Source organism: Callospermophilus lateralis, chromosome 19, assembly GCF_048772815.1.
Source record: "Callospermophilus lateralis isolate mCalLat2 chromosome 19, mCalLat2.hap1, whole genome shotgun sequence".
Lineage (NCBI taxonomy): Eukaryota > Metazoa > Chordata > Mammalia > Rodentia > Sciuridae > Callospermophilus > Callospermophilus lateralis.
In genome coordinates, this window is record NC_135323.1 from 8078210 (window position 1) to 8105846 (window position 27637).

Sequence of the window (27637 nt, forward strand, 5' to 3'; positions counted from 1 at the left end):
AACCTGCCCCTCCCCAGAGCCTCTGTGGCCCCCCAAAAGCCTGTAGGAGGCAGAGGCCTCCATGGTGGACACAGGCCTACCTCAGCATGGATGGCAGCACCTTCAGGCCAGACATGCTGTGTGCTGGGGGCTGGCATACATCTGCCAGGTGAGCCTAGGGCACAGTGGAGGGCTTGGGGCCTGGAGTCCAGCAAGACTCCCCACTAACAACACTGGCCCTCACCCTGCTTTGCCCTCCAGGATAACTGGAGGCCCGCTGGCCTGCCAGGTGGATGGGACCTGGTTGCAGGCTGGCGTGGTCAGCTGGGGCGAGGCTGTGTCCATCCTTACCAGCCTGGGGCCTACAGCCACATTCCCATGTGAACTGGATCCTCACCCCAGAATTGGGGGGCTCCCCTGGCCCCCTCTCCTGGCTGGGCTCTTCCTGCTGGTCTTCCTGCTGCTGCTGCTGGCCTCCTGCGTCCTGGTGGCCAAATGCTGGCTACACAGAACCTGACTCAAAGTTCCCACACTACTAACCCCTGATTCCGATTTGCATGACCCCCCCATCCTAATCCCTGCAGAGCAGAGAGAGGGCAAGGGCCACATCCTAGGCCTGTCCGGGTTCTGTCACCAGTTCAGTCCCTGCCCAATAATGCCTTCTTCCTGGAGGGAAAGGAAGGCTGAGAAGGTGCAGTTATCTGCCAAGGTATTGGTAGGAGGGTCCACCGACCCCGGTGCTTTCTGTTCAGTCTCATCCACCCCCACACGCCCTTTAGCAGTCCTGGAAGGCCCCCAGCACCGCCGAAGCCAAAAGACCTGGGTCAGTGGCATAACTTGATCGTGGCAGCAAATCCTAATGGTGCAACTGCTCAGCTGCGTCCAGCGCGTGCCCAGCGTTGACGGCCGGGCTCTCCCTCTGGTGGAGACAGGAGGAACTGCGTCGCTCCGAACATAGCTTGGCTTTGCTGAAGAAAACTACAAACCGTGAATCTCATGATTGGCGCACATAAAATCCGAAGGGTCTCACAGACGCTGGCGCAGACTAACTTGGCAAGGCTATGGAGCATAACGAAATACAAAATGCTGTACTTTTAAATTTATTATTTTAATATTTATTTTTTAGTTATAGGTAGGCACAATATTTTTATTTTATTATTTTATTTTTATGTGGTGCTAAGGATCAAACCCAGTGCCTCACACATGCTAGGCGAGTGCCCTAACACTGAGCCCCAGCCCCAGACCGTGTACTTTTTAACTTTTTTAATTTTGGTACCAGGGGTTGAAGCCAGGGGCGCTTAACCATTGAGCCACATTCTCGGCCTTTTTTTTTTTTAATTTAGAGAAAGGGTTTCGCTGAGTTGCTGAGGCAGGCTTTGAACTCATGATCGCCCAGCCTCAGCCTCCCAAGCTGCTAGGATATAGGCTTGCCATCGCACCGGGTTTAAAAAGCTGTAGTTCTGAATATTATCCACTACTAACTGGAAAATGATCTTGGAAGCCCTAGCGAGAGTGAGGCTCTGGATCAATCCACAGTACCACAATCAATCAATCAAAACTTGAAAGTCAATATCGTTTCTATCAGAATTTTTTTAAAAAATTAAATTCTAGGCATAAAGATAGCACATTGTCCTGTTTTTGTTGTTACTTTAAGTTGTCAATTATTTTTATATTTTTTGGGGGAGAGAGTTGCTGGGGATCAAACCCAGAGCCTTGCACATGCTAGGCAAGTGCTTTATCACTGAGCTACACACCTAGCCCCTCATGAACTAGGTATTTTTTGGGGTGGGGGTACCAGGGATTGAACTCAGGGTCAATCAACCACTGAGCCCCATCCCTAGCCCTATTTTGTATTTTCTTTATAGACAGGGTCTCACTGAGTTGCTTAGCACCTTGGTTTTGCTGAGGCTGGCTTTGAACTTGCGATCCTCCTGCCTCAGCCTCCCATGCCACCATCACTAAGTTTTTGACAGAGAAATATGTCTTTCAACTTTACAGATATTTCCACTTCCAGGACTTTCTTGGTGTGAGTCTAGATGTCACCTCTTGTTTTCTTTCTCCTGCAGAACTTCTTTTGACAATTTGGTGTCAGGAGGTGCTGGCAATGGTCTTTCAGCAAGCTAACAGTTCATTTCCTTCTAGTAGTCCTTTGACGATGGCTTCCAACCATCTGCTGACTGCCAGTTTCTGAAGACTTTCATTGATTTCCAGCCCTATGTGATGTGCCTCAGCCTGTTTTTCTTTAATTGTATTCTATTTGGTCTCATTGAGAGTGTTAGATCTGTTTGTTTATAGTTTACCAAATATGTAAAGTTGTGGCCATTTGCTCCTCAAACACCCCCGTATCCATCCCCCATCCCCTTTCTCTCTGGCTTTCTGCCTCACATATTCTGCAGCCTGGGTCTCTCCCCACTGCATGTCCCGAGGCAGTGTAGGTTTCTCACCCCTACTTGTCCTGCTGTCCTGTCCCCCTCCCCCCACCTGGCTTTCTACCCATCTTGTCCCTTTGCATCTGCACCACCAGTTAGTTCTGTCAACAATCCCACCTCCAATAGAACAGCCTCACCCAGAGGAGAGATGAGGAGGATATATCCCCTCCCAGGGAATGGTGGTGGGGCTCGCAAGTTCGAGGTGTAGGGGAGAGTGACTGAGTGCCTCTCTGGGAGGGTGTCACTTCCAGTGACCCTAAGACCAGTGGCTGTCCTCCAGCAGAGGTTGATGTTTAGAGCCAGGGCAGCAGTCACTGCTCACCCACCCTGGGCTCCCAGCAAATAGACCAGAGGCTCCATCACCTCTAGCCCCTGATTGTTTCAGTGACAGCCAATCACAGGGACCTCACCTTCACAGCTATTGACTGGTCTACATCTCAGGCCTGAGCCAATTGGAGCATCCCTTGGAGGGCAAGGGTCCAGAGCCCCTGACTCAGTAATGCCCGCAGCTCCTGCCCTCTGTGTGTCCGGCCACCCCTGTTCATCCTCTCGCCCCCTGTGGGCTCCTCTGGTTCCATCTTGCCAGCCCTTGAGAGGGCTCTGGATTTTGTTAGAGAATGAGTGGAAGCCAGGTCGCTGAGCAGGACAACCCCTGCTGGTTGCATGCTGCCCCTGGGGTGTGCAGAGGGCAGGGTGGGGGCAGGGCCTGCACTGCCCTCTGCTGGGGGCCCAGAAGTTGCAGTGAGGCAGACAAAGGGCTGGGGTCCTGGAATCCTAGGTGAGGAGGTAGCCCACCTGGTACCCCATGAGCAGCAGTGTGTCAGGAGGAGGGGCATATGGACAGGCAGGACAGTGATCATCCCTGGACTTGGGAGGGGTGCAGGAGAGGTTTCGGGGAGGACTGCTGGCTGCAGGCCTTTTCTGCTATCCTGCTCTGACCACATGCCATCTGATGTGCAGATAAAGTGCAGATGGCAGAGATAATGAGGTACCCTCTGGACACCAGAGCTGCACAGATAAGGCCGGAGACCACCCTGCGGGATTCTTCTGTGGAGCCAGTTTGATGGGGAGCAGCAGAGCCCCTTCCTGACCCAGACTCATGGTGCTGTTGATGTGATCCTCCCTCAAGTTGAGTCTCTGATCCCATGGGATCAGGGAACTTGGGTGGGGTGAGAGTGTCATCCTGTGCATGGCTCCTTTGAGGGTGGCCCACAGACATGGACATATGCCCTGCATTCATCTTGGGGATGCATGTTGGGTAGGACAGCAATGGTCCCTGAATGCCACTGTTCCTGAGGCCTCCTAGGGAGTCCTCTGTGCCTGGGCAGGAGGGGACAAGAGCCCAGTCATGACAGCTGGGAGGTGTTGCCATTCTGGTGCTAGAGATCCAGCAACTGAGAAATGGACCCTCAATTCCCAGTGCCCAGCCCATGGCACGGAACATTTGGGAGCCCCCATACACAGGGGACCTGGCAGACCCTGAGCAGACTGGAGACCTCTCATCCCTATACTCCCACTGGGCAGAGCCTGAGAAGCCAGCATCCCACCCTGGGGGTGGTTTTGTGGTTGCCTGTGCATCCCAACGTTAAGGCCTGTGGACATCAGATGGACATCTTGGTGGGGGCATGTGTCACATGGTGGCCCTGGGTCTGAGTCATCTACTTCCTCCACATCTGGATTGGAGGTGGAGGGCCCTCTGACCCTAGCCTGGTTTGGAAGGATAAATGGAGGGGAGCTGGCTGTGTAGAGGAGAACAGGGACTGGCCAGGGTGAGTGTCCCCCACTCAGAGCCCCTGACATCTGTGTGCCCCATGCCTGGATCCCTGAGACCCCAGACCCCTAGTCTGGACCAGTGCTCTGATCCACATGGGCCTTGGCTCCATTCTGCTCCACGATCTGCCAACCTGATCCATCTGGGTTCATGATGCCCCATCCTCACTCCTTCCAGATGCTGAATCTGCTGGTGCTGGTACTGCCTCTTCTGTGCAGCATGGTCCATGGGGCCCCTGGTGAGTCCTGCCCTAGGCCTGCCCTTTCCCTGCCCCCTGCCCCCTACTCCTTGCTGCACAGGCTGGGGCAGGTGGACTCTGAGAAGCCCAGCATTGTCCCAGGCAGGGGAGGGCTGATCCAGGGTGGGGCTGCACCCTGGTGCTGAGGGTGCTCCCTGCCCCAGCCCCAGGCCCAGCTCTGGAGCGAGTGGGCATCGTGGGAGGACGGGAGGCCCCTGAGAGCAAGTGGCCCTGGCAAGTGAGTCTGAGACTCAACATCAGATACTGGATGCATGTGTGTGGAGGCTCCCTCATCCACCCACAGTGGGTGCTGACTGCTGCTCACTGCGTGGGACCGTGAGTCTCCATGGGCCTGCGGGGTGGGGTGCGGGCCTGGTTCACCCTGTGGCCCCAGATGCTCTGGAGGCTCTGAGGTTGGGGCCACTTTGGTCCTCCTGAGCAGGACTCTCCTTTTCCAGAGAAATCATAAGCCCAGAGTTCTACCGGGTACAGCTTCGAGAGCAGCACCTTTACTACCGAGACCAGCTGCTGCCCATCAGCAGGATCATCCCTCACCCCAACTACTATACTGCCCAGGACGGGGCGGACATTGCTCTCCTGGAGCTTGAGGATCCTGTGAACATCTCCAGCCATGTTCACCCCATCTCCCTGCCCCCTGCCTCGGAGACCTTCCCCTTGGGGACACCGTGCTGGGTGACAGGCTGGGGCAATGTGCATGATGGCGGTGGGTGGCTGGACAACTGAGGGCTTGGGTAGGGGGGCACGAGACCACACCATGGCCCCAGGCTTGGGGGTTCCCTTTGTGGAACAGGGAAGGGCGCTGATTGAACAACTCCTGAGGCTGCTCCCTCTTCTTTCACCCCAGAGTCCCTCCCACCACCGTTTCCCCTGAAGCAGGTGAAAGTCCCGATTGTGGAAAACCACCTTTGTGACGCACAGTACCACACAGGGCTCTATACAGGGGACAGCGTTCGCATTGTCCGTGATGACATGCTGTGTGCTGGGAAAAAAGGGCACGACTCCTGCCAGGTGGGCCCTTGTCTCCCGCACCCCCTCACGTGGGCCTTGCCCCCGGCACTGACTCTTGTTCTCCCCAGGGTGACTCTGGAGGGCCCCTGGTCTGCAAGGTGAAGGGTGCCTGGCTGCAGGCGGGCGTGGTCAGTTGGGGTGAGGGCTGTGCTCATGCCAACCGGCCAGGCATCTATACCCGTCTTACCCACTACTTGGACTGGATCCACCGCTACGTCCCCAAGGTCCCCTGAGCCAGGTTGGCAGGGTTGCCATCCTGATCAGGCATCATCAGTCCTCTCCTGCCTCAGCACACTGTTTCCTTCCCAGGTGGCATCACCCCACCTTCCCAATCCCCCTACCCCTGCCCTGTGAACCCCTCTACCTGCCTCCTAGCCTGTAGGTGGCAGGTGCTAATCCTCCTGGCTACTGTGTCTCATTAAAGCGCAGAGAAAGCATCATGGTGGTCACTGTTTTTTTTTTTTTTTTTTTTTTTTTTAGCTAAGGGCATCTCTAGGGAAGAAAGGGGTCCAGGTAGCGACTGGGTGCAGCGGATGTAGCTATGGGGTCCCTGGCCCCGAGACTTGGTCTGTGGTCATGAGTAGGGCCTCCTCACCAATGCCTGTCCCTAGGCCATCTTCTCTTCCACACAAATTTGTTTCTTTTTTATTCTTTTTTTTCAGGGGATGGGTAGCAGGGATTGAACTCAGGGGCACACTGACCCACATCTCCCGCCCTATTTTGCATTTTCTTTAGAGACAGGGTCTCACTGAGTTGCTTAGAACCTCACTTTTGCTGAGGCTGGCTTTGAACTTGCAATCCTCCTGCCTCAGCCTCAATTACAGGTGTGTGCCACAGTGCCCTGCTCACAGGTTTGTTTCTGTGTGGTGAGTGGGAGGTAGAACAACGTGGGCAGCTGAAGGGAGCAAGGTAGAGGACAGAGAGCATCTGTGGCCAGGTGGAGAGAGCATGGGCAGCTGCAGAGCCCAGCCCCACCCACCTCTCCCCATCCTAACCCCCTGTCAGGTGCTTCTGCGTAGCTCCAGTGTTCTCTGGTCTGCTTGGAGCACCTCCAGGGCTTGCCCCTCCCTGAGTGCTGCCCCTGTAACAGCTGAGTGCAGCAGGGGTCATTCCTTCTCCCTGCCATGCAGGGCCCTGCGTGGCAGCCTTGTCCAGCTGCTGCAGATGGGCTTTGGGGTTTCTGACTCCAGGCCCTCAGGACTGGGAGGCTGAGCTGTCCAGACATGCAAGGTGCCCAGCATCTGGCAGGTTTGATTAGGGCAGTGGCTGGGCTCAGGATGCCTTCTCCTCCTGTTGGGGCTTCAGACGTGTTCATGGGCATAGCATGAACAGGGTTCATGTGCTTCCTCATCCTTCCTTCCGCCTTCTGTACATGCAGTGGCAGAAACCCTCCTGTGAGGTTTATTGTGTTTTTATGATTATGAAAGAGGGCAGTGCTTTCTTGCAAGGGGCCCTGTTCCACACCTGGGTCCTGGTGGGGCTGTGAGCTCCATTGCCCCCCTCTAGGGTTGGGCTGGAGCCCTGAGGGCTGTGCCTTCACCCTGGCCTTGCGCCCTTCCCTGTGGGACTCCTGTTCTGTGCTGCTGTCAGGCTGGGTTGCATTTCATCCAGTCTCCTGGGATTAGGCTCCATAAGCTCCGGGTGATTCTTCCTGGCTCCTGGCTGGGCTGCAGGGTTCCCCAGACGTCCAACCCTGCCTTCTCTCCAGGCACACAGTATGTTGTGTGCAGACCGTGAGCTGGCCCCTTCCTCCCATAAATAGTGCACATTTGAGAGCTCGTGGACAGATGGGGCCCAGGTGTGCCTCCTGGAACCCTCTGTTTGCCACTGACCCTTTCCTTTGCTGGGGAGGGGCTCTGGCTTCTGACCCACTGTCCACATCAAGGTTTCAGGATAGACATGTCAGTTGGGTCCTTGGGGAGTGCTGTGGTTGCTCCCAGGCCCTGTGTGCATCGTGTATTTAAACATGCTCATGCTTGTAAATAAGACAGTACCCTCCTTTAGGATGATTCTGAGAACTTTTGGACAAGAAGAAACTTTTGGGGTAGGTGGTGGTACTGGAGATTGAACCTGGGGTGCTCTACTTCTGAGGTACCTCTCCAGATCTTTTTATTTTTATTTTTAATTTGAGTTAGGGTCTCACAAAGTTGCAGAGGCTGGCCTTGAACTTGCATTCCTCTTGCCTCAGCCTCCCAAGGCTCTGGGATTGTAGGTGTGCACAACTACCCTTAGCAGAGAAGATATTTTCTAAAGAAACATTTGTTTCTCTCTCCTTGCAGTCATCAAATACAAAAACAAAGATGTTGGTTTAATCTGCAGAATCTCTGGAAACGAATTTTTGGGGGATCTGAATGGCCTGCCAGTTCCTCATCTGGACCCTCCTGCTTCTGTTCCTGCTCTGGTAGCCCCTCAGTCTCTTTAGGTATGAGAATCGTGAGGAAGGAAGTACTAACCCTCTTTAGTGTTCCTTTTGGTTTTAATTTTCAATGACAAACTTGATGTCTGACTATCAAAAACAAAAGATAAACCTGGAGATATTTTCCTCTCCACCTTCACCCCATGGCCCATCTCTCTTGGGGTCACCACAGGTCCGGGGGTGACCTCCTGTGAGTGTTTCAGACATCCTTCAGCAAAGTGGTAGGTTGTGCACAGTGGGGGCAAGGAACCAAGGTTCCCCAGGAAAGGTGACATATGGGGGTGGGGGCAGACCCAGAGAAGAGGGCAGGGTGGCCTTACTCTTATCTGGCTCTGGATCCCACCTCAGCCCAGCCACAGTTGACAGATAAAAGTGGGCGTTGGCCCTATCAGGGCTGCCAATCTCAGGGCCAGGCGGAGGGGTTGGGGCCCAGCCCCTGTCTTTACCATCCAGGGCTCCTCCCCAGGGACAGTATCCAGATGGTCAGCTCACTGCAGACAGATGCAGCCAATGACCTCCCCCGCTCCTGGGCAGCTGACCCTTCGAGGTGGGGGCATGGCCAAGGCCAGGCTGCCCCCTCCCTGAACTCCTCTGTCAGATGAGAGGAAGCAGCACCTGTCACAGGGGTGCCAAGGGGACCAACAGGATGATTTGGGGGTGTCTTTCACAACAGCAGGCCTGGGATCTGGGGTGTCAAGGGCTCTTCAGGCAGCAGCGTGAAGGGGAATGGAGTCCCCAAAGATGGAGCTGGGACAGGTGAAGGCCCTGAAGTCCCCTCCTGGGGGTCGGGTCTCAGTGGATCTGGCTCCCTGAAGACCCTGCACCCCACCCTCACTGGGAAATGTGGGGTTGCTGGGCGCTGGGTATGGCAGCCTGGGCTGGGCACACCTGGACCCCACCCTGCTTCCCTGTGCTGTGCTGACCAGGCAGGTCCAACTCCCTGTCCCATTCGGCCACCTCACAGGGGTGGTCCATCTGAGGGAGGCTGGGCCCCACCCAGCACACTCCCTTCCTCACCATCCCAGCTCAGACCCTTACAATGCACCTTGAGCCTCAGCCAGGACCAGGTGGTGGCGTGAGGGGGGCCGGGCCTGTGCCTCGCGGAGCCACAGCCTGCTTCACCATCAGACGACTGCCACCCTGCCTCGGTTTCCCCACTCCTAAGAGGGGTCCTGCCCTGGGGATCTTGGTGGGGCCCTCCAACCCCAGCCTGTGCATGGGGCTGGGGAGCGGGTGGGAAAGTCCCAGGCTGGGCCCGTGGCCCCTAATCAGCTCAGTCATCAGGCCCCAGCCAGAGAGGAAGCCCTGCGTGGTCTGGGCAGTTGGGGGGCTTTGCCCATCTGATCTGTGGTGGAGGCATGGGACCTGAGGACGGATGTGAGGGCAGGACATCCTGGAGGGCAGGTTATCACGGAGTCCTGAGCTGTCTCCCCCAGGCTTCTGGGCCTCAGAAGGAGAACCCCAAAGGCTGGTTTCCCAGAGGCTCTCTGGGGAGGTGTGAGCTGCAGGATCCAGGGAGGGCTTCCTGGAGAAGGTGGCATGGACCCAATCCACCGCCCGGGTTTGCAGGGATGCCCAGGTCCCATCCTGTCCCTGTGTGGTCTCTCTGTGTCACTAAGCTTGTTCCCTGGGGTAGTGTCCACATGGAGATACAAGAGCAGGTGGGGCCTTTGGTGGAGCCCTGTTCTCCTCCTCCTCACTCCTTGCCCAGGGCACAGGTGTGTGGCTGTCCCCCACCACCCTACAGGTCCAGGGCTCAGGGTCGACTATCCTGTCCCTGCAGTGGGCAGACACCACAGTTCTCAGACCCGTGGCTTCCTGTTGTGCCTGGTGTGTGTCCCAGCCTAGGTGTGAGGATGGTGGCATTGCTGGGTGATGTCTGCATCTTGGCTGGGTTGGTGGACCCACTACTCTCTGGTCACTTGGGGCTGCTGTACTTGCCACCAAACACAGAGCTAAAGCGTGGTCAGCTGGGTCGAGGCTGCATTCATCCTTACCAGCCTGGGGCCTACAGCCATATTCCTATATGAACAGGGTCCTCACCCCAGAATTAGGGGGCTTGGGGCCGGGAAGCCAAGCACTGTCTTGGCTCCACATGCCTGTTCCTGGGGGAATGGAGAGCCAGCAGCACCAGCAGGAACTGTGGTGCTTCAGGAGGCTGAGCCCTTCCTCTCAGGTCCTGGTGTGCTACTTGGCCATCAGGCCTGGGCCAATGCACAGGGTCAGGGGGTACTAGGTAAGTTCCCCTTGAGGGTCACCTGGAGGGGTGAGGCAGGCTGGGGCTGGGCAGTGCTGTGCCTCTCAGCTGCTCTTTATGGCCTGTGGCTGGTTTCACCCTGTCCTGGGCTTTGGAGGACAACTGGCAACCAGCCCATTTGCTCTGGCCCACCTGCCAGGCCCGATGGATCTTGGCTTCAGCTTGGGATGGGGACATCCACCCGCAGCCTCACCCTGGGGCCTGGAGGGCATCTCTTGGGCCTGCCATGCTGACACTCCCCTCATCAGAGGCCTGTCCTTCTGTTTGTCCCTAAGGTGTCCATCAGGTTCTGCAGCCAGGTATGTCCTCAACTGGTGTGTAGGGAGTGGAGGGGAGGACTGGCGGGAAAAGCTCAGGGGGGACAGGGTATTTGTCACAGATGGTGCCTGGAGGCCCAGGGAGGCCACATGCTGGAGTATGCACTTGGGTGTCCAGGCTGAGGGGTGCTGGGGAGCTGCCCTGTGAAGGGGCCTCTGTCCCCTTGGTGGTAGTTTGTATCTTTGGGCAGATACTTTTGGCCTCACAGCACAAAAGTGCCTGTGGCTCACAGGCACCACCAGCTCTGGATCAGCTACACTGTCGCCTTCCTCCTCAATGACTTTCCTGCTTGAGCAGGGGCCATTCCCACCAGCTGTACCAGCTCCCCATCTCACTGGTTGACCACGTTGCCATCTATTGCTGCCACTAGGTGGGAGCTCAAGTTGACCCAGAGCTGGCCAGGGAGGGCCCCACATGCTGACCTCAGGGACTTAGGGACTTTACCAACATCTGAGGGGAAAATTACGCAAGAAGACTCTAACCACGATATAGCGCACAATTTGGGGGCATTCGGCACAGTTGCCAGTTAATGTGATGCCACCTCTGTCTAGTTCTCAGCCCTGCTTGGCCACGAAGGAGGGAGCCTTCCCTCCCTCCCCCAGCTGCCTGGGTCTTCCTATTTCCTGTCATTCTGAGCCCCCCTTGATTCCTGGGGGTGCCTGCCCTGATGCAGCCCCCTGTCACTCCAGGGAGCCCTGCTACAATATGTGGATCATGGTACTTAGAAACCAGCACATGGGCTTCTGGGGTGTCATTTCTCCAGGGAGGGCCCAGCAGGTGGGGAGCTGAAGTTGTAAGAGGGAGACCCCCAGAAGATGGGAGGGCCAGTGGCGAAGTGGAAGTTGGCAGGACGCTGGCCTCTGGAGAGCCAGCAGCAACCCCTTCTCTTCTGGCTCAGGGTGTGGACAGTCTCAGGTTTTAGATACAGGGGACCAAATCATGAGGGGCCATGCTGCCCAGGCAGGCGTGAGGCCATGGTAGACCAGCCTCTGCTGTGGTGGGTGCTCACTGCTGCCCACAGCTTCTCTGGGTGTGTCCAGGGTGAGTGGGGGCAGTGTGAATGTCCAGGCCTGTGGGCACACTGGCAGTGCAGAGGACTCCTCTTGACCTTTGACTCACTTCTGAGCCTGGAACCCGTCTTCTTCACCAACAAGGAGGACTATGGTATGGCAGTGGGCAACCCCAGGCCTCTGAGGCCTTCTTGGCCACCAGACTGGGACTGACTTTGGAAGTTTCTGGACCCTAGCCAACAGGAAGAAGCTTCTGCATGTCTTTGTATACCTGGAGAGGGGGAGTGGCTCCGTCTCCCCCCACTGCTGAAATCTGCAATTTGCCCTTCTGGATATGTTCCAGCTCAGGCAGCAGGAGCCCGAGATGCCGTCAATTCTCCACACCTGAAGCTTGAGGGGGATGAGCTGAACATGGATTCTGATTTGGACTAGACACTGACTTCTTGCCTCTGCAGCTGGCTGCCCTCACCGAAGGAGTGCCACCATACCCATCCACCCCACCCTTCCAGATCCTTGAATTCATGTGACTACCAGGTCTACCTGGGAGAGCTGAAGACCTTTGTCTCCTAATGTCTCCACCATGAGGTGAATTGTCCTGTATTCCAACTCCCCTGGACCACTGGGGTCTAGCAGGGACATTGACTTGGTGTAACTGGTCTCCCTTGTGACCCTCTGCAGCCAGATCCTGCCTGCCTCCCTAAGGCCTCAGCCGACTTCCACCCTAGGCTGGGTGGTGACGGCTGGGACCACATGCAGAAGGGAGGCGAGGAGCCCCCTGACATCCTCTGGACCCTGGCGGGAAGAGGGGAATTTGCTCACCAACCTTGGTGCATGTACCAAGGAACCAGCTCCTTGTGTGGGGGCTGGTGCTCCAGTCTCCCCCGAACCTGCCCCATCCCCAGAGCCTCTGTGGCCCCCATACAGCCTGTAGGAGGCATGGTGGACACAGAAACCTGCAGCCAGTCCTATCCCAGCATGGATAGCAGCAACATCAGGCCAGATATGCTGTGTGCTGGGGCTGCCATACCCTGCCAGGTGGGCCTAGGGCACAGTGGAAGGCTTGGGGCCTGGAGTCCAGCAAGACTCCCCACCAGCCACTACTGGACCTCACCTTGCTCTGCGCTCCAGGATGACTGGAGGCCTGCCAGGTGAATGGCACCTGGTTGCAGGCTGGTGTTGTCAGCTGGGGCGAGGCTGCGTCCATCCTTATGGGCCTGGGCCTACAGCCACATTCCCATGTGAATTCCTCACCCTAGAATTGGGGGCCTTGGGGCTGGGAAACCCAGGACTCCCCTCTCCTGGCTGGGCTCTTTCTGCTGGTCTTCCTGGTGCTGCTGCTGGCCTCCCGCCATCCTGGTGGCCAAGTGCTGGCTGCACAGAACCTGGCTCACCCCTCCCTGGTAGCTCTAGGCCTTGACTCTGACACAACAGAAAGTCTCTTAAATAAGTTAGTGTTTATTCTGCTTTGTTCCCGGCCCTCCCTTTTCCCTTAAGAAGCTGAGTTTTCTGTATCAGATTATTGCAACATTTAACCTGGATTTATAAAACAAAGGGAACAAAACAAAGGACTGAATCCCCTGGCCAAAAATCCTGGATGGATAGGGCCCCATGGGGAAGGGGCAGGTGTCTTATTGCGCAGCTTCTGTCTCCCTGGTGATGTGGCCATTCCCAGAGTCCCGGGGATGTTTCTGGAACACTCAGGGGACGGGGCAGGGAGTGACATGGGGACAGAGTGCACTGGGGGTGACAAAGGATGATAAGGACTCAGTCTCTGAGCAAAGGTGGGGTTGGCTGCAGTGGCCTCAGGGTGTGAGGCTTCTGCTGGGGTGAGAGGTCCAAGCGTGTGTTCCCTACATAGTCATGTGGACTGCGAGGCTAGAGCTGTGGGGCCTCCATCGAGGAGCTGCCGGTCTTTCCCCGTCCCCAGCACCTCGGGCAGTGGTGGCAAAACTCAGGAAAACCCCAAACGGTGGAGGCTTGTGGGACCCAGAGGCTGCTCCCCACGCGTGAACGGGCGTCCACCCTTCTCCCTGCTCTGCCGTTCTTCCCAGGCCCCTCCATCCACAGCAGGGGCGAGCTGGGGTCTGCTCACGGCCTGCTTGGGCGCCCCTCTGTGGGGTGCTCCCAGTCCCAGGATCAAAGCCCTGTGTGCACCAGCCCAAGCTACACAGATCCATCTGCACTGTCACCCAGGGCAGGGGTGGCTGGGAGCAACCCTGCTTTCTTTAGTGGGTTTTGGGGAACCGTGAGGTATAGTCCCTGGTCCTTCTGTGGGGCATCTCCGGAGGGCGAGGGTGGCTCTGTTTCATGGGGTTCTAGAGATGTTGTGGCCCCTGAGAAGGAAGCTGTGGGTTCTGGGGTCCCACTGTGGTCACTGTCCAGCAAAGGGTCTCCACTGGGGCCCCCCACATCCAGTGGCTCAAAGGCAAAGCTGGGCACAGTTAGATGCTCTGCTCGGCAGGCCTGGCCCCAACGCTCTGCCTTGGCTGCAGGGTCCCCTCCTGCACCTGGGCCCTCGGTGGGCTCCAGGCAGTCCCTGTGCAGGGCAGCCTCGCAGGATGGGGTCCTGCGCCGCAGGGTGCTGCTGCCACCTTCTGCTGCAGGGGGCCGGGTAGAGCTCTCGTCCTCCATTGGGGGGTCCACAGAAATGCAGGGGGGGCTCATCTTCTTCTTCCTGCGTGCCCCCAGGGCTGGCTCGAGCTCAGGGACCCAGGCCTTGACCTCCCTGGGATCCAGGTGGCTGTCCCCGCTGCCCAGCTCCATGGAGGGCCACCTCTGCATGTCCACCCGGCCTGGCTTGTCTAGGAAACCCTGGGCGTCCACACTGCAGAACCTGCGTAGGTCCTGCGCGCTGCCTGCCACCCCTCGGGCCACAGGGGAGGTCACCGGGGAGGCTGCAAGGCTGTGAGTTGAGTCCAAGGGCCAGGGCTGGGCAGAGCTGGTGATGTGGCTGACCTCCTCGTCAGCTGGGTCTGAGGCTTCAGCCTCATCTCCACTAGGGGCCGGCAGCCGGCTGGAGGTGCAGCGTTGTCCGAACATGTGCTTGCGGGTGCGAATGCTGGCAGGCCGTGGGGAGCAAGGTGGGGACCGTGGGGGGCCCCCCAGGGAGTCCTGCCTGGCTGGGCTCTTCTCAAAAGACTCTGTGGATCCCGGGGCACTGTCCCCATGGCCATCAGCCTGCTCTTCCAGCGACTCTCTGCGCATGGCCTCCTGCAGAGATACCAGTTCAAGGTGAGGAATGGGACTTTGGCCAGCAGGATGAGGGGGCAGGGAGCTGCTAGTGTGAGCAGGGACTTGTGAGGCTCTGAGGGACCAGAGCCGTCCCCTGCAGCCACCAGTGGAGGGGAAGCCCTGGAGACCTGAGCTCCCGAGGGCAGAGCCTGCACAGGGTCCAGGATGTGCTGAGGGGCACAGGGTGGGGCCCAGGCCTCACAGTCCATCTAGACACCAGGAGGATGGGATACCCCGAGAGCTCCCAAGCAGCAAGGGGTTTTCCTGATGGCCACAGGAGCTAGGGAGAATAGATAGGGGCTGTGGGTCAGGCTTGGCAGACCAGGCACAGCTAGGACCCAGGAGCTGACACTCTGCCACCGTGAGGGCCCAAGGCTATTGCCTGAGGACGACTCTTGGGCCCTGTGACCAGCTCTGCAGTTATAAGCTGGGGTCTACCATTGTGCTACCATAAACCACCACCTTGGTTTGACGCCCTGAGGTCTGCCAAGGGGCAGATGGAACAATCTGAGCCTAAGGACATAGCACCTGCTTACCCTAGGCCTCAGCACCACCTATCAAAGGGAGAAGGAACCCCATGAAGCCCTCCAGGCCAGTGGGACGAGGGTCCCTACCTGTCTGCAGAGCAGCCGACCGAGGCTGGGGGAGTGGGGTGCGCCACGGGGGGACAGGGTACACTGAGGGTCGCTGCCCCTGGCAGGTGGGGATGTGGCTGATGGGACCTGCAGGGAGGCAGAAGGCTCCAGGGGCGGCGAGTGAGCGGAGGTGACCAAGCCTGGGGCAGGGACGCAGCTGAACCAGGTGTCCTGTGCCCCAACCCCGTCATCCCCCACCCGCGACTTGCCAACCCCATCCTCCCTTCTGCCAGCCCCGTCCTCCTGCCCCACCAGGGGTCACACCTGAGGGGGTGCTGCCCGCGTTGGTCTCCATCCTGGTCTCCTGCAGGGGGTGGGGGTGGGGGGCTGTGGCGGGTGCCACGGGCCGGAACATGCAGCTGTCGTTGGGCAGTGAGAGTGTCCTGGACACAGACACCTTGCGCACGGCCAAGAGGGTAGGTCCATCTGGGCCTGTGTCTGGGCTTTCTGGGGGTGAGGGATGGGTGGGGGGCCCCTGCGACATCTCCAGCTCAAGCTCGGCATCCATTTCGGCATCCTCGCGGGCCTCCTTGTTGCTCTCCTCCAGGTGCTTCATGAGCACGGCCACCACCACGTTGACCAGCACGAACTGGGCCACCAGCACGAAGGTGACGAAGTACAGGGGCGACAGTGCCGGCAGGTAACCTAGGCAGTGCTTGTCCTCACGCGCACACTCCCGCAGTGTGTCCTGTGGAGGCAGCCAGTCATTGCGCTGTCCCTGGCCACCCGGGCCCTAGGGCAACCCCTGCCCTACCTTCATGATCCCGTTCCAGTTGTCCCCGGTGGACACACGGAACAGTGTGAGGAAGGCCATGCCGAAGTTGGCAAAGGTGGCGTGCCTGCTCAGGCCCTCGCAGGGGTTGTCCTCAGTGCACTCTGTCAGGGGACATCCTGCCCGTCAGCATGGCAGCCTCCACCACAGCCTCCCAGCACTGGCAGGACAGCTAGTGTAGGCTCAGCAGGGATGGGGCTGAACTGGAGGGTCCTCACTTGCCCTGGCTCTGACTGGACAGATCTCCGGACTGGGTCAGAGTCTTAAGTGACAATCCAGAGGACACACTGCCAGCACCTGCTTCCTGGCGGCCACAGGGGGTCAGTAGGTTGGTATGTGCTAAGGCCCAAGTGCAGCCCTGCCTGGGGCCACCTCTGGAGGACAGAGTGAGCCACCTGTGCACGTGCTCTAGTGCTGACCTCAAGGGGTGAAGGCCCAAGGGGCCAGTGGGAGATGGGGGAAGGACACCAGGGGTCTGTGGCCTGCCTGGGTTGGGGCTAGGGTCCTGAGCCAGCTGCAGGCCTGTGTGTGTAGAGGAAGAGGGAGCCTTCCTGATCCCCTGGGACTGGTGGTGCCCAGCAGGGAGTAGGTGGCTTGGCCACACTCACCTAGCCTCCCAAACAGCTCCACTCCCAGGGCAGCATAGATAAAAAACAGGAGCATGAAAAGAAGGCCAAGGTTCCCTACCTACACGAGAGAGAAGCAGAACAAGGTCAGCCCTCCGCCCAGCCCATGGACCTGCTCCCGCACTTGGCCCAGGCAAGGTGGGGGTGAGGGCTCAGACAGGGCCTGGACCCGTCCTGAGCTCTGTGACCCTCCTGGCCCTAGAGTCTCCTGGACCTCCTGTTCTGGCCCCAGGTCCAGGGCCCCTCCTGAGCTGGCCTGACCTTTCCCTGTCCCCCAGTCTCTAACTCTCCATAGCTCATGCCCACCCTGCTTGCCCAACTGTTCACCCCTGAGCCGCTGCCCTGGGGCTGTCCACCATCTTCCTAGCATGTGCTCTTCCTGAGGCCCAGAGGGTATTGCTGAGGGCTCTTGTTTGCACTGTGCAGGGGCCACTTCTGCCTTGGGGTCCCCATGGCAGAGCCCTGGGCCAAGGTTCAGTGGACAGGAGTGCCACCAGAGGCCTTGTCCCTGCCTCCCTGGAGAATCTGGGCAGCCCTGCAGCTTCTGAACGGCTGGCACCTCAGCACCTGCTCCAGCACCCTACAAGGCTGGGTGTGGCCAGGCCTGGGCCTCCCTCCTGTCCCCATGGGTGGCTGGGCAGAGGGTGGAGCACCAACTAGCATGTCACTCAGATGGGGTGAAACATGCTGCTAAAGATGGTGGGGGTGGAGGGCTGGTGGGGTGGGTGGTCGGGCACACGGTGGGGAGGTGGCTGGAAAAAGCATGGGGAGACAGGGGAGTGGGTGGCTGCTGGCGTTGGGTGAGGAGGCAGGCAACTGGGCACTAGGTCATCAGCTGTAGGGCAGGGCACATGGGTGGTGAAGTGGATGGCCAGTAGGCTGGGCCATGGCCAGGGGGAGCAGGGGGACTGGACTCTGTGTAGACAGGGCCATGCAACTGGTACCTTTCAGCCTGAGGCCAGAAAGGTTAGGTGGGACTGTGGGTACAGTACTGTGGACATTGGGCCAGTCTTCTACCCACATCAGGCTCACCGTGGTCCCCACTGGCCTCAGCCCCTCCCTGGCTCTGTGGCCCCTGGCCTCTGAAAGTACACTGGTCAGGGAAGGCACTGGTCGCTGCTCTTGCCGTAAGACAGGTGAAAGCAGGTGACCTGCACCCCTCTTCCAGCTCAGCTGAGCTACACACATGGATGTGAGGGGTGAGGGAGGAGGGGGATGGTGAGCCAGGCCCTCCCCGAGGTCTTGTCCTTTGAGAGTTCACAATGCCCACCCTCAGGTAGTGCCCAGACTCTGACCTACCTGAGGCAGGGCTTGAACCACAGTGTCCAGCAGGGCCCGCATTCCTGTGGCCATCTTCAGCAGCTTCAGCACTAGGGTCAGGAGCTGAGTGTTAGCAGTCATGCTGACCCCCACCCGATGATCCAAAGACCCTGGACACCAACCCTGCGCTCCCTGTCTGGAAGACAGGACTACCCCATTAGCTGCAGACATCTCAGGCAACTCAGACCTGTCAGTGGCCCATCCTGCTGTATCCAGGCCTCAGAGGCCATCAGAAGGTCCTACTGACATTCCAGGGGACCCCAGATGGACACCTACCACGGGCGATACGGAGCACACGCATGATGCGGATGATGGTGGGGTTGATGGGTAATGCGGCATTCATTTCAATCTCCTCCAGGGCAATGCCCATGATGGACAGCAGGACGATGGCCAGGTCCAACTGGTTCCACCTGGCCAGCAGAGGGCGCAGCTGAGCACAGCCACCACCCCAGAGCCCACTCAGGGCCAGGGCAGGAGTCTCCTGTTTGCCACCTGCACTTTTCCCAGGACAGCCAGGACTCCAAGAAAACCCAGGGTGCCTCAGGGCTGTTAGGGGCCCCACCAACCTGTCCTTGAAGAACCGCCGGAACCCAAAGGCCACCAGCTTCAGCACAGCCTCAATGACAAAGACGATGGTGAACACGTAGTTGCAATACTTGAGGGCCTCGTCCAGCGACTGGGGGACAGAGGGGCAAGCTGGTTGAAGAGGCCCTCAGTCACCCCTGCCGACTCTACCTGTTCAAGTGGCCTCCTGTGGTCATGGGGCCCCAGCCCCAGGACATCCTGCAGCATGTGCTTGGGCAGTCAGGTCTCCCATCTCCAGCACGGCACATAGTTGGCGCTTGACACAGCAAGGGCCCTCTCAGCGTGCAGGGCCTGCAACTGCGCCTGGCCACTGTGGCCCCAGCTCTGCTGACCTGGGTGCCTAAGAAGCCTGGGAAGTGTCAGGGTAAGGCCACTAAGTCTGGGGGGGACACAGGCCCTTGCCCCACCACGCTTTTGTGCTCAGCCTCACAGCAAGGCATGTTCCTCAGGCTAAGCTGCTTCTGTTGGAAGGCTCTGCCATTCCACACCCCAACTAGGGGCCGGAGCCCTTTAACACAGACCTGGAGACACAGGTGCAGGGAGCATGAGGGGCACAGGCCATCCCTTGCCAAGGACATTTATAGCCAGCCTTAGGCTGGGAGCGCTTTCCTGGGCAGGTGCTGTGGGTTTGGGCCTGGTATTTAAAGAACACCCTTGGCTGGACAGCAGCAAAGCTGGGCTGGACTTGCAGCCGTGCCACTGGGCCCACCTTGGGCTGGTCATAGTGCTCCATGGACATAGTGATGACGTTGAGGCCAATGACAAAGGTGATGAAGAGGTCCAGGTAGTGGCTGGTGCACAGAGAGTGGATGGAGCGGCGTGCCTGGGAGTAGTCGGCGTAGTAGGGCCGGCGCTGGGCCTCTGCAGAGAGAGGGGTCGTGAGCAGCCAGCGCCAAGTGAGCAGGACAGCTCAGGGAGGGCCCAGCTGTCCTGGTCGGCCCCTTGGGGGCTTGCAGGAGGCTGGAGGAGGGTGTTCTCTTGGAAAGGGACCCATGCTGTAGAAAGGCAGTTCTGTGAGAGTCCATGGGCTGGGACTGCAGGGAGGCCTTGGGGTAGGTCAGCCTTCTGGACTGGGAGGTCTGGACAGCCCTCAGGAAGGGTGTAGAAGTTGAGGTGGCCTTCCTGCATCCTACCTGGGTCCCTGCACCAGAACTGCCCTCCTGAAACTTCAGGCTGGCCAGCAGGAGGTCTGGCCATGTTGGCCATGGACCAGCATTGGGATGAAAGGCTGGGCAGGGCAGCCCCTTGTCTATCTCCCAGTCCAGACCCCGTGGGCCCTGCCTAGGTAGGGATGTACCCTGGCCACAGGTAGAGTCTCTTCCTGTGCCATCTCCCAAGGGGCACCTGGTGATAGTGGTCTGGGGTCAGCCTTCTGAGGTCAGTAGGGCTCATGACAGGAAGGCAGGACCTCCCTGGGGATTGCCTCCTCTATGTGCCCCTGAAGGTCTGTCTGCGAAGTGCCCTGCCCCAGCAGCCCTGTAGTGCTGCCAATTCTTGCAGGAACGGTATGGGCTGCCCTGTGCCCCGGGGCCACCTTGGCACGCAACCACGAATTTGGGGCTGAAGGCCTAGGGCAAGGGAGAGCAGGTGCTGACCAGAGCGACCCCCCACCCTGGAGGCTCATGCTCCTTGGTCTAGCATGCAGTCACTAGAGAACTCAGCTCAGCTCAGCTAAGGCAGCCAAGGGGGATGGCAGCTTGCACAGAAGATGGAGCAGCCACAGCCGTCAGAGCCAGGGGACGCTTCGTCCCCAAGAGACAGCAGAGACACACACATGCAAGCTGCAAAGAGGGACAGGCCAGAGCGGGGGCAGCGGCATGGACACTGGAGAGCAAGCCACAGCCTCCCCCCGCCCACTGGCACCTGGCCCTAGCCTGTGCCCACCCTGGGGGACCCCAGCGAGCCTGTGTTCCTTCCCCATGCGGCGTGACGGCCGGCCAGCGTTAGCGGGCTGAGCATGCGGGCAGGGCAGGTACCTGGGCTGGGGAAAGTGCCTGGAAAGACAAGGAGACGTCTGAGGGCCGCAGTGGGGGGCGGCATTGAGGGTCTGCCAGGGGCGGGGCATGCCTGGGGCAGGGGTAACACCAGGGCCCTGCCAGGGGCAGTGGGGACACTGGGGGCCTATCAAGGGTGGGTGTAATGCCAAGGATCTGCCAGGGGCCTGCTGGGGGTGGGGGAAATGTCAGGGGCCTGCTGGGGGTAGGGGAAATGTCAGGGGCCTGCCGGGGGTGGGGGACACAGGGAACCTGCCAGGAGTGGGGGAAATGTCAGGTGCCTGCTGGGGGTGGGGGACACATGGGGGCCTTCTTGCTCCCAAGCCACAGGCCAAACTCTCAGGGGGCATGATGGCTCTTGTAGAGGGGACCCATGGGATAAACCTGTCCCTAGAGAGCAGGTGCAGGCTGGGGCGCCCCGTTTCCTGGGTCCCTTGAGAGGGGACCCTGCCTCCTGCCACAGTGGGCGCCCCAACTGCCCACGCCTGCTGGCCCCTCATGAGGCCGGGCCCCCATGCAAGGTGGGCCACGTGCAGAGCCATTCGGGTGGGGCTGCAGGCCCCGGGGCTGGTGCCACGGCCCTGTGTGCAGTTACCGACCCGCCACCGCCACCAGGGGCGCCTTACTCCTGCGCCGCCTCTCCAGCCGCCGTTGCCGCTTCTCCTCCCGCCGTCGCGCCTCCTCAGCCTCCTGGTGCTGCCGACACTTGTGAAAGTTCTCTACCACCACACCCACGAACATGTTGAGCACAAAGAAGCTGACGATGAGCAGGAAGGAGATGAAGTACAGCAGCATCCAGGGGTTGTGGTTCTGCACGGGCTACAGCACAGGAGGTGGTGGGTTGCCCTCCGCCCGCCACGCCCACGGCAGGAGCCCCAGGACACAAGGGGTGACTTCAGGCCTCTGTGGCCTCCCAGCCCGCGCACCTGCTGGTCAATACCCACGGCGTCTAGTCCGTCGTACATGATGTTCACCCAGCCGTCCTTGGACGATAGCACGAACAGTGACATCAGCGCCTGCGAGTGCGATGGGTCACCAACAAGGCCGCGCAGTGGTCAGCCCTGCCCTGGAGGCTCCGCACGCACCGCGCCCACCTGGCCTAAGTTGTCGAAGTTGTACTTGCGCCGCACCCAGCGGTAGTGGGCAGCCCGGCACTCAGCCTTGGTGGAGATGTTCCTGGTGTCGGCACCCTCGCAGTAGTAGAACTTCCCCTTGAAGAGCTGACCGGGCACGGCTGTCACCCGGGGCACCCGCCCAGTGGCCCCCAGACCTGTCCACCTGGGCGGCAGCCCACCCACCTGCACCCCCAGGATGCCGAAGATGATGAAGAAGGCACAGCAGATGAGTACGATGTTCCCGATGGGCCTGAGCGATGAGATCAGCGTCTCCACCACCAGCTTGAGGCCTGGAGCCCGGCTGATGACCCTGGCCCAGTGGAGGGCACGCGTGGTTGAGCCACACAGCAGCTACCAGGTGGGGTGGGCCACACCTTGTCTGCTCTGGACACCTGTGGTGGCCCCACCCCATCCTCCCGACTCTGTCCTACCTCAAAGGCCACACCTCCACCCATGGTGGCCCCCTGTCCTCCCATCCCTGTTCCTGTCCTTGCCCTACCTCAGAGGTCGTAGGGTCCGCAACAGGCGCAGCACGCGCAGAATGCCCAGGATCTTGGCGCCACCAGCGGAGGCCATGGCCACAACGATGTCCACCAGGGACACCAGGACCAGCAACCCGTCCAGCACGTTCCAACTGCTCTGCAGGTAGGCACGCTCGCCCCACAGCAGGCCCAGGGCTACCACCTGGGGACGGTACTTGGGCTAGGTGGGAGGCCCACAGGCAGGGCTGTGGGCGGGGCTTGGCAGTGGGTGGGCTAGGGCGGGGCAGTAGAGAGACCTACCTTCACCATCATTTCCACCACGAAGATGGCTGTGAAGATGTAGTTGGAGACGCTGAGGAAGGCCCGTTCCTGCAGGGAAAGTCCGGTGGGAAAGCCGCACTCTGCCCTGCCCGGCCTTGCCCCATTGGCTTCCGACGGCAACTCACGGTGCTCCCGGGGTCTATGTCTGGCCTCTCCAGGGCGATGGTGATGCAGTTGAGGAAGATGAAGACGAGGACCACGTGGTCAAACATCCGGTGCGCGATGACCTTCTGGCAGCAAGCACGCAGCCTGGGGAGGGGGCTGTGAGTGTGACTGGCGGGCCCCACAGCAGCTGCGGCCCTGGGGTCACCCACCAGCCCTCCCTGTCCTCTCACCTGTTCTGCGGGGAGAAGAGGTAGAGGGCCCAGGACTCGCGGCTGCGGCACCACTGGGGCGTGTAGGGCTCCAGCACCTTGTGCAGGCGGAAGCAGCAGCTCTGGGGAGGGGAGGTGGCCCTCAGACCCCAGGCGCTGCCTTGTCCCTCCTGGGGGCCAGTCCACCCAGGTGCCTGTTGGGGCTGTCCCTCCCTCCTGCTTTCTGCCAGGAGCCTCACCTCCCACACTCCCAGACAATGGGCAGTGAGCACAGCGAGTCCACTGGCCAGCTTGGTGGGGCCCCTGAGGCACCCAGCCTGGCAGACACTGCCTACTTCACCAAGGGGGTCCAGGTAGTGGCTGACCACAAGGGAGGGCCAGCCTTGAGGGCGGGGGGCCAATTGGGATCCCCAGAGCTGAACTCCACCCCTGGCTAGTCTGCTGCCCTGACCCACAATAGGCCCAAAACAGCACAGGGGTAGCTGTGGGTCTTGTTGGGGCCCACTCACGTCTTCCACATCGTCATCCAGCTCAACTGTGTCCTCCTTGTGACTGTCAATGCGCAGGAAGAATTCATTGGGCAGGGCCACTGTCTGCCCATTACAGTCGTGGAACTTGGCGGGCAGGAGGGCGGCAGGCCGCGGGGACTGCAGGTCCAGTGTGCTGCGGTGGTCCAGGGATTCGGCACGCCGCAGTGGGCTGGCTTGGGGCCCAGGCGAGGACCCTGGCCTGGAGCCGGTCCCTGGCCTGCCATCCTCGGCCTCATCGTCCGTGCTGCCCTTTCCGTCGCCAGACAGCAGCGATTCGCGCTCCCCGCGCTGGCTGCGGTGCTTGAGGCTGGGCGCACGGCCCAGGCTGCTCCAGCTTGAGCGCCGGCTGCTCCAGGCGCTGCTGGGGCCCCAGTGGGCACAGGGTGAGCTGCGAAGGCTGGCCTGGGGGCGGAGCAGGAGCGGGAACACGCACTGGGCCCACACCCACTGGCAGGCAGGACCCTTCCCTGGCTGCCAGTCAATGGCTGGCACTTGTAGCAAGCTGGGTCACACATGTGAGCCACCCTGCTGACTAGGGACACCATCCATACTGTGTTCTCATGTAGACCCTGAGCCAGCTGGAAGCTCAGAAATGCCAGCGCTTGCCCAGGGGTTTGCCCCTGGCTGCTGTGCCCTGTGAGGGTCAGCGGGAGGGCCCTGGAGGGCTGGGGCCATGTGCAGCACCATTTCCCTGGGTCACTTCTGTACTTGCAGAGGGACTTGGCTGCTGTCTCAGGGCATAAAACTAGACCCATGCCTGGGGCCTCTCCTGGGCTTGCTGTGCTGCTTGACCCCCAAGCAGGAGCTGAGTCTCACTCCCCGTCTGCCTCCTGGGGATCTGTGGCTCCCCACCATCCTGTCCTAATCCTTCCCCTCTGTCTCCTAGCTACACACAGCCCCTCCACTCCCTCTGCTCTCCCCTCACAGCCACGTCCACAGGGGCAGCACTTCCTGGAGTTTCAAAGTGCCTGAGACACCGTGGCCACACACAGTGGATGCCTTGCTGGTGGCGACCCCTGAGGCCGACCCTAGTCCTGTTTCCCAGCCCCGTTCCATTTTTCCTTCCGTGAGCTCTGCTCGACTGCTTTCTCTCATTTTGAGCTGGGTCAGGAACTTGCTGGGCCTTCTGCTAGCCTGCAGGGACCACATGGAGTTTGCCTGCCTGCGCACAGAGCACAGCACTGGTCCCTCAGACTTATGTGGCCAGAGCTTTATGAGGCACATGGACTTTTGCTCGTCTCAGGGCAAGAGGTGCTACAAGGGCCTGGGCAGGGGATCATCCTTACCAGAGACTTCTGGTCCCCCTGCTGGGGGTCCACAGAGCTGCTACTCCCACGGCGTGAGTCTAGGAGGCCGTGGGCCACGTCCAGGTGTGGAGAGCTCTTGGGAGTGGGAATAGGCGTGGCTGCCGTATGCATGATGAGGGGAGGGGGCAGGCTCCCCCGGCCCTCCAGGTGCCCGTTGGGGGTCACCACCAGCGATGACATCTTCATCTCTGGGTGGAGTGGGCCCCGTGAGCTGCCAGATCCCAGGAACAAAAACTCCTCCCAGCCCACCACACCAGGACAGGGATGCCCCCATGCCCGTCAACACCCTCTCACACCTGAGGCTGGCAGGACCCTAAACTTGTCGAGATCCTCCTCAAAGTGGGTGGATGTCTTGTCCTCATCAGAGTCGGATCTGGTGGCATCACCCTGTACCCGCCACGCACAAGGCAGACGTGAGGCTCCCTCGGTGGGCACTCAGCCATGGAGGCTGCAGTGAGGGGGTAGGGCATGGGCAGAAGGGCCCTGAGACCGCCTGCCGAGGGTGCCCGGGCCCTCACCTCTGCCTGGAAGCCCTCCACCAGGATGGCCACCAGCAGGTTGAAGAGCACGTAGTTGCCGAAGGTCATCAGGGCCACGAAGTAGAGGGCGGCCCACGAGGATGTGGAGGCCATGCCATTGTACAGCACCACATTCCAGTCCTCCTGCGTCAGGATCTGGGGGGACATGACTCAGGCCTGGCATCAGCTCGAGACCCCTGGGCCCTCGGCCCATCCTTCCCACTCAGAAGCCCCTGAGTATACCTGGAACACAGTGACGATGGCCCAAAGCAGGGAGTCAAAGTTCTTTCTGTCGGGGACAGTGTCTCCTGTGTCTGTCTTCAGGCTGAACTTGCAGCCAAAGAGGTGCATGCCCAGGATGCTGAAGGCAGGAGCGGGGTGCACTGAGCAGGGACCTTCCATCACCCCAGTGACTGACCCCCTCCTGGGCCTACACTTGTGGCTTAGGAGGCACCTATACCCAGAACCAAGGTGGACTGTGGAGGCCACTCTGACTCTGGGCAGTGGCCAGGACCTGGGACACCTGTCTCAGCCCTGCTTGGCCACAAGAACCAGCCTGCCTGTGCTGCCCACCCTCCCTGAGCCCTGTGCCCAGGCCAGGATGGCACATGCAGGCACTCAGCAACCCCTCCAGGAGCCTGCATGGTCCACAGTCCCCACCTCATCTGCCTGGAGGCTCTACCTCCAACCCCCACCTGTGAACCGCACCCTAGTACCCAGCACACAGAAGGTGCTCAGTCGTGCTGCCTGAATTCAGGCAGCGGTGATGAGCTGACTCCTGAGGGCTCAGGTGGGGACAGGCATGGCTCAGCTGCCCTGAGGGAGGCTGGTGCCCACCTGAAGATGAAGATGAAGAGCATGAGCAGCATGCAGAAGGTGGCCACGTTGTCCATGGTCTTCATGAGCACCACAAGCTGCCGCCGCAAAGCCGGCAGGAAGCGCACTAGCTTCAGCACCCGCAGAAGCCGGAAGGTGCGCAGCACAGACAGGCCTCCATCCGCCTGCCCCACGATCTCCCAGACGCTGCAGGCCAGGGTGCCAGGTGGCGGATCAGCGTGGCTGTCCTGACCTGGGGCCCTCTTCCCGGAGGCAGGATGGCCTCTGCTCTATCACACATCTGGGAGCAGGCTGGGCTGCAGAGGTGCCCAGGGGCTCAGCAGCCTGACTGGCCATGGGACCTGCAGGCTGCCCAGCTCCTGAGCTCCCAGGAAACTTGGGCTCTCAGCAAGTCAGAGAAGTGTCTCAGCCTCGTGCCTCCTGTCCTGACCTCTGTGGCCAGGCCTGGCTCCTCCGCTCCCAATTGCCTGTCCCTGCACTCCTGAGGTCTGCTTCCTCTATGGGAGCCGAGGTCGCCCTCAGATTCCCCTGCCACTCAGTACTGAATCTTGCTACAGCAAACGCCTAGAGGTAAGCATGATGTAGCCCCAGCTGCCCTTCCTCATCGGGTGAAGGGCTGCTGAGCACCCAAACTGGCCTGCAGGGACCAGCTCCTCCAGATGCTAAACACCTACCGAGACACAGCTGCCCTAATGTGTGGCCCACGGTGCCTGAGGGGAGGGGACTGTCCAGAGCCTGAGGTAACCAGGGCCCCAGCCCACCTGAACCACCACCATCAAGCTCCTTCCTGTGGATGATGCTCTCCGCATTTCAAGACTTCTGCCTAAAAGCAGAGCTTCCTGGGTCCCCTGGCCTGAGTGGCCACGCACCCACCTGATGACCACGATGATGCCGTCAAAGATGTTGTAGGGGTTCCGGATGTAGCCCAGTGGGCCACAGGCCAGCAGCTTCAGCAGCATTTCCAAGGCAAACATGCTGGTGAACACAATGTTGCTGATCTCCAGAGCATTGGTCAGCTCCTCTGGCTGCAGGCAGGGAAGGGGGTCAGGGCCTCCTGTGGTGTCCTTTTGGGCACTGAAGGACAAGCAGCTTTGGCTGCATCAGGGCCCAAGGGACTGAGGGTTATGGGACTGAGGGTTATGTAGCCACTCAAGAGACTACTCATTTGTGAGCTACAGAAACAGCACCCCAGGGGTGCCCTCCAGGTGGATAGCAGACCTGCCTAGCCCACCACAAACTCTCTGCTCCCCAGGATCTGCCCAACATTCCTGCGATTGCGGCTCAGTGTGCAGGCTGCCACTGGCCTCCACAGACCCTCCCCCAGGCACAGGCCACAGGGAACAGAGCTGGGTGTGGGGCTGGGGGCTGCTGGGTGCAGCAAGTCAGCAGCCTGCCCACGCCCCCCTGTAGAACCCAAGGCCACACTGCTGGGGTGGGGGCCTGTGTGTGATTGTGCATGTGTGTATACAGGCAAGCCTTGCACGTGTGACTGTGCAGTGGGTGCGCACCTCTGTGTGCACAGAAGCTCCTACAGTTGGGGGCTGTGCTGCCCAGGGCCCCGCCCTCCTGGGACGGCACCCTGCCTGGGGCCTGCCTAAGGCCA

The 27637-nt window shown here is 59.9% G+C and overlaps 2 protein-coding genes across 5 annotated transcripts in view; one reads left to right on the forward strand and one right to left on the reverse strand.

Annotated features, from left to right (window-relative positions):
- The first annotated feature begins 4114 nt into the window (after nt 1-4114).
- LOC143384799 (tryptase beta-2-like) lies at nt 4115-5883 on the forward strand. Its single transcript, XM_076839940.2, has 6 exons — nt 4115-4177; nt 4357-4417; nt 4582-4753; nt 4876-5141; nt 5283-5446; nt 5515-5883. The coding sequence occupies exons 1-6, from the start codon at nt 4133-4135 to the stop codon at nt 5677-5679; spliced, it is 873 nt and encodes a 290-aa protein (XP_076696055.2). The 5' UTR covers nt 4115-4132; the 3' UTR covers nt 5680-5883.
- A 6999-nt stretch (nt 5884-12882) lies between these two features.
- Nucleotides 12883-27637, reverse strand: part of Cacna1h (calcium voltage-gated channel subunit alpha1 H) — a 53436-nt gene continuing 38681 nt past the window's right edge. The window contains exons 11-35 of one of the 4 annotated variants that reach the window (XM_076840674.2): nt 26908-27059; nt 26035-26220; nt 25441-25558; nt 25198-25353; nt 24976-25066; nt 24659-24867; nt 23352-23774; nt 22864-22964; nt 22654-22777; nt 22508-22576; nt 22225-22409; nt 21909-22035; nt 21705-21830; nt 21537-21626; nt 21237-21429; nt 20593-20610; nt 19326-19477; nt 18598-18707; nt 18308-18441; nt 18007-18081; nt 16694-16768; nt 16068-16189; nt 15578-16001; nt 15293-15453; nt 12883-14657 (exon numbers count right to left, since the gene is read on the reverse strand). In XM_076840674.2, coding sequence (XP_076696789.2) covers nt 13611-14657; nt 15293-15453; nt 15578-16001; nt 16068-16189; nt 16694-16768; nt 18007-18081; nt 18308-18441; nt 18598-18707; nt 19326-19477; nt 20593-20610; nt 21237-21429; nt 21537-21626; nt 21705-21830; nt 21909-22035; nt 22225-22409; nt 22508-22576; nt 22654-22777; nt 22864-22964; nt 23352-23774; nt 24659-24867; nt 24976-25066; nt 25198-25353; nt 25441-25558; nt 26035-26220; nt 26908-27059 — 4668 coding nt within the window. In that variant the 3' untranslated portion in view covers nt 12883-13610. The remainder of the gene's footprint in view (nt 14658-15292; nt 15454-15577; nt 16002-16067; nt 16190-16693; nt 16769-18006; nt 18082-18307; nt 18442-18597; nt 18708-19325; nt 19478-20592; nt 20611-21236; nt 21430-21536; nt 21627-21704; nt 21831-21908; nt 22036-22224; nt 22410-22507; nt 22577-22653; nt 22778-22863; nt 22965-23351; nt 23775-24658; nt 24868-24975; nt 25067-25197; nt 25354-25440; nt 25559-26034; nt 26221-26907; nt 27060-27637) is intronic. The other 3 variants (XM_076840676.2, XM_076840675.2, XM_076840677.2) reach the window with 3 other exon arrangements.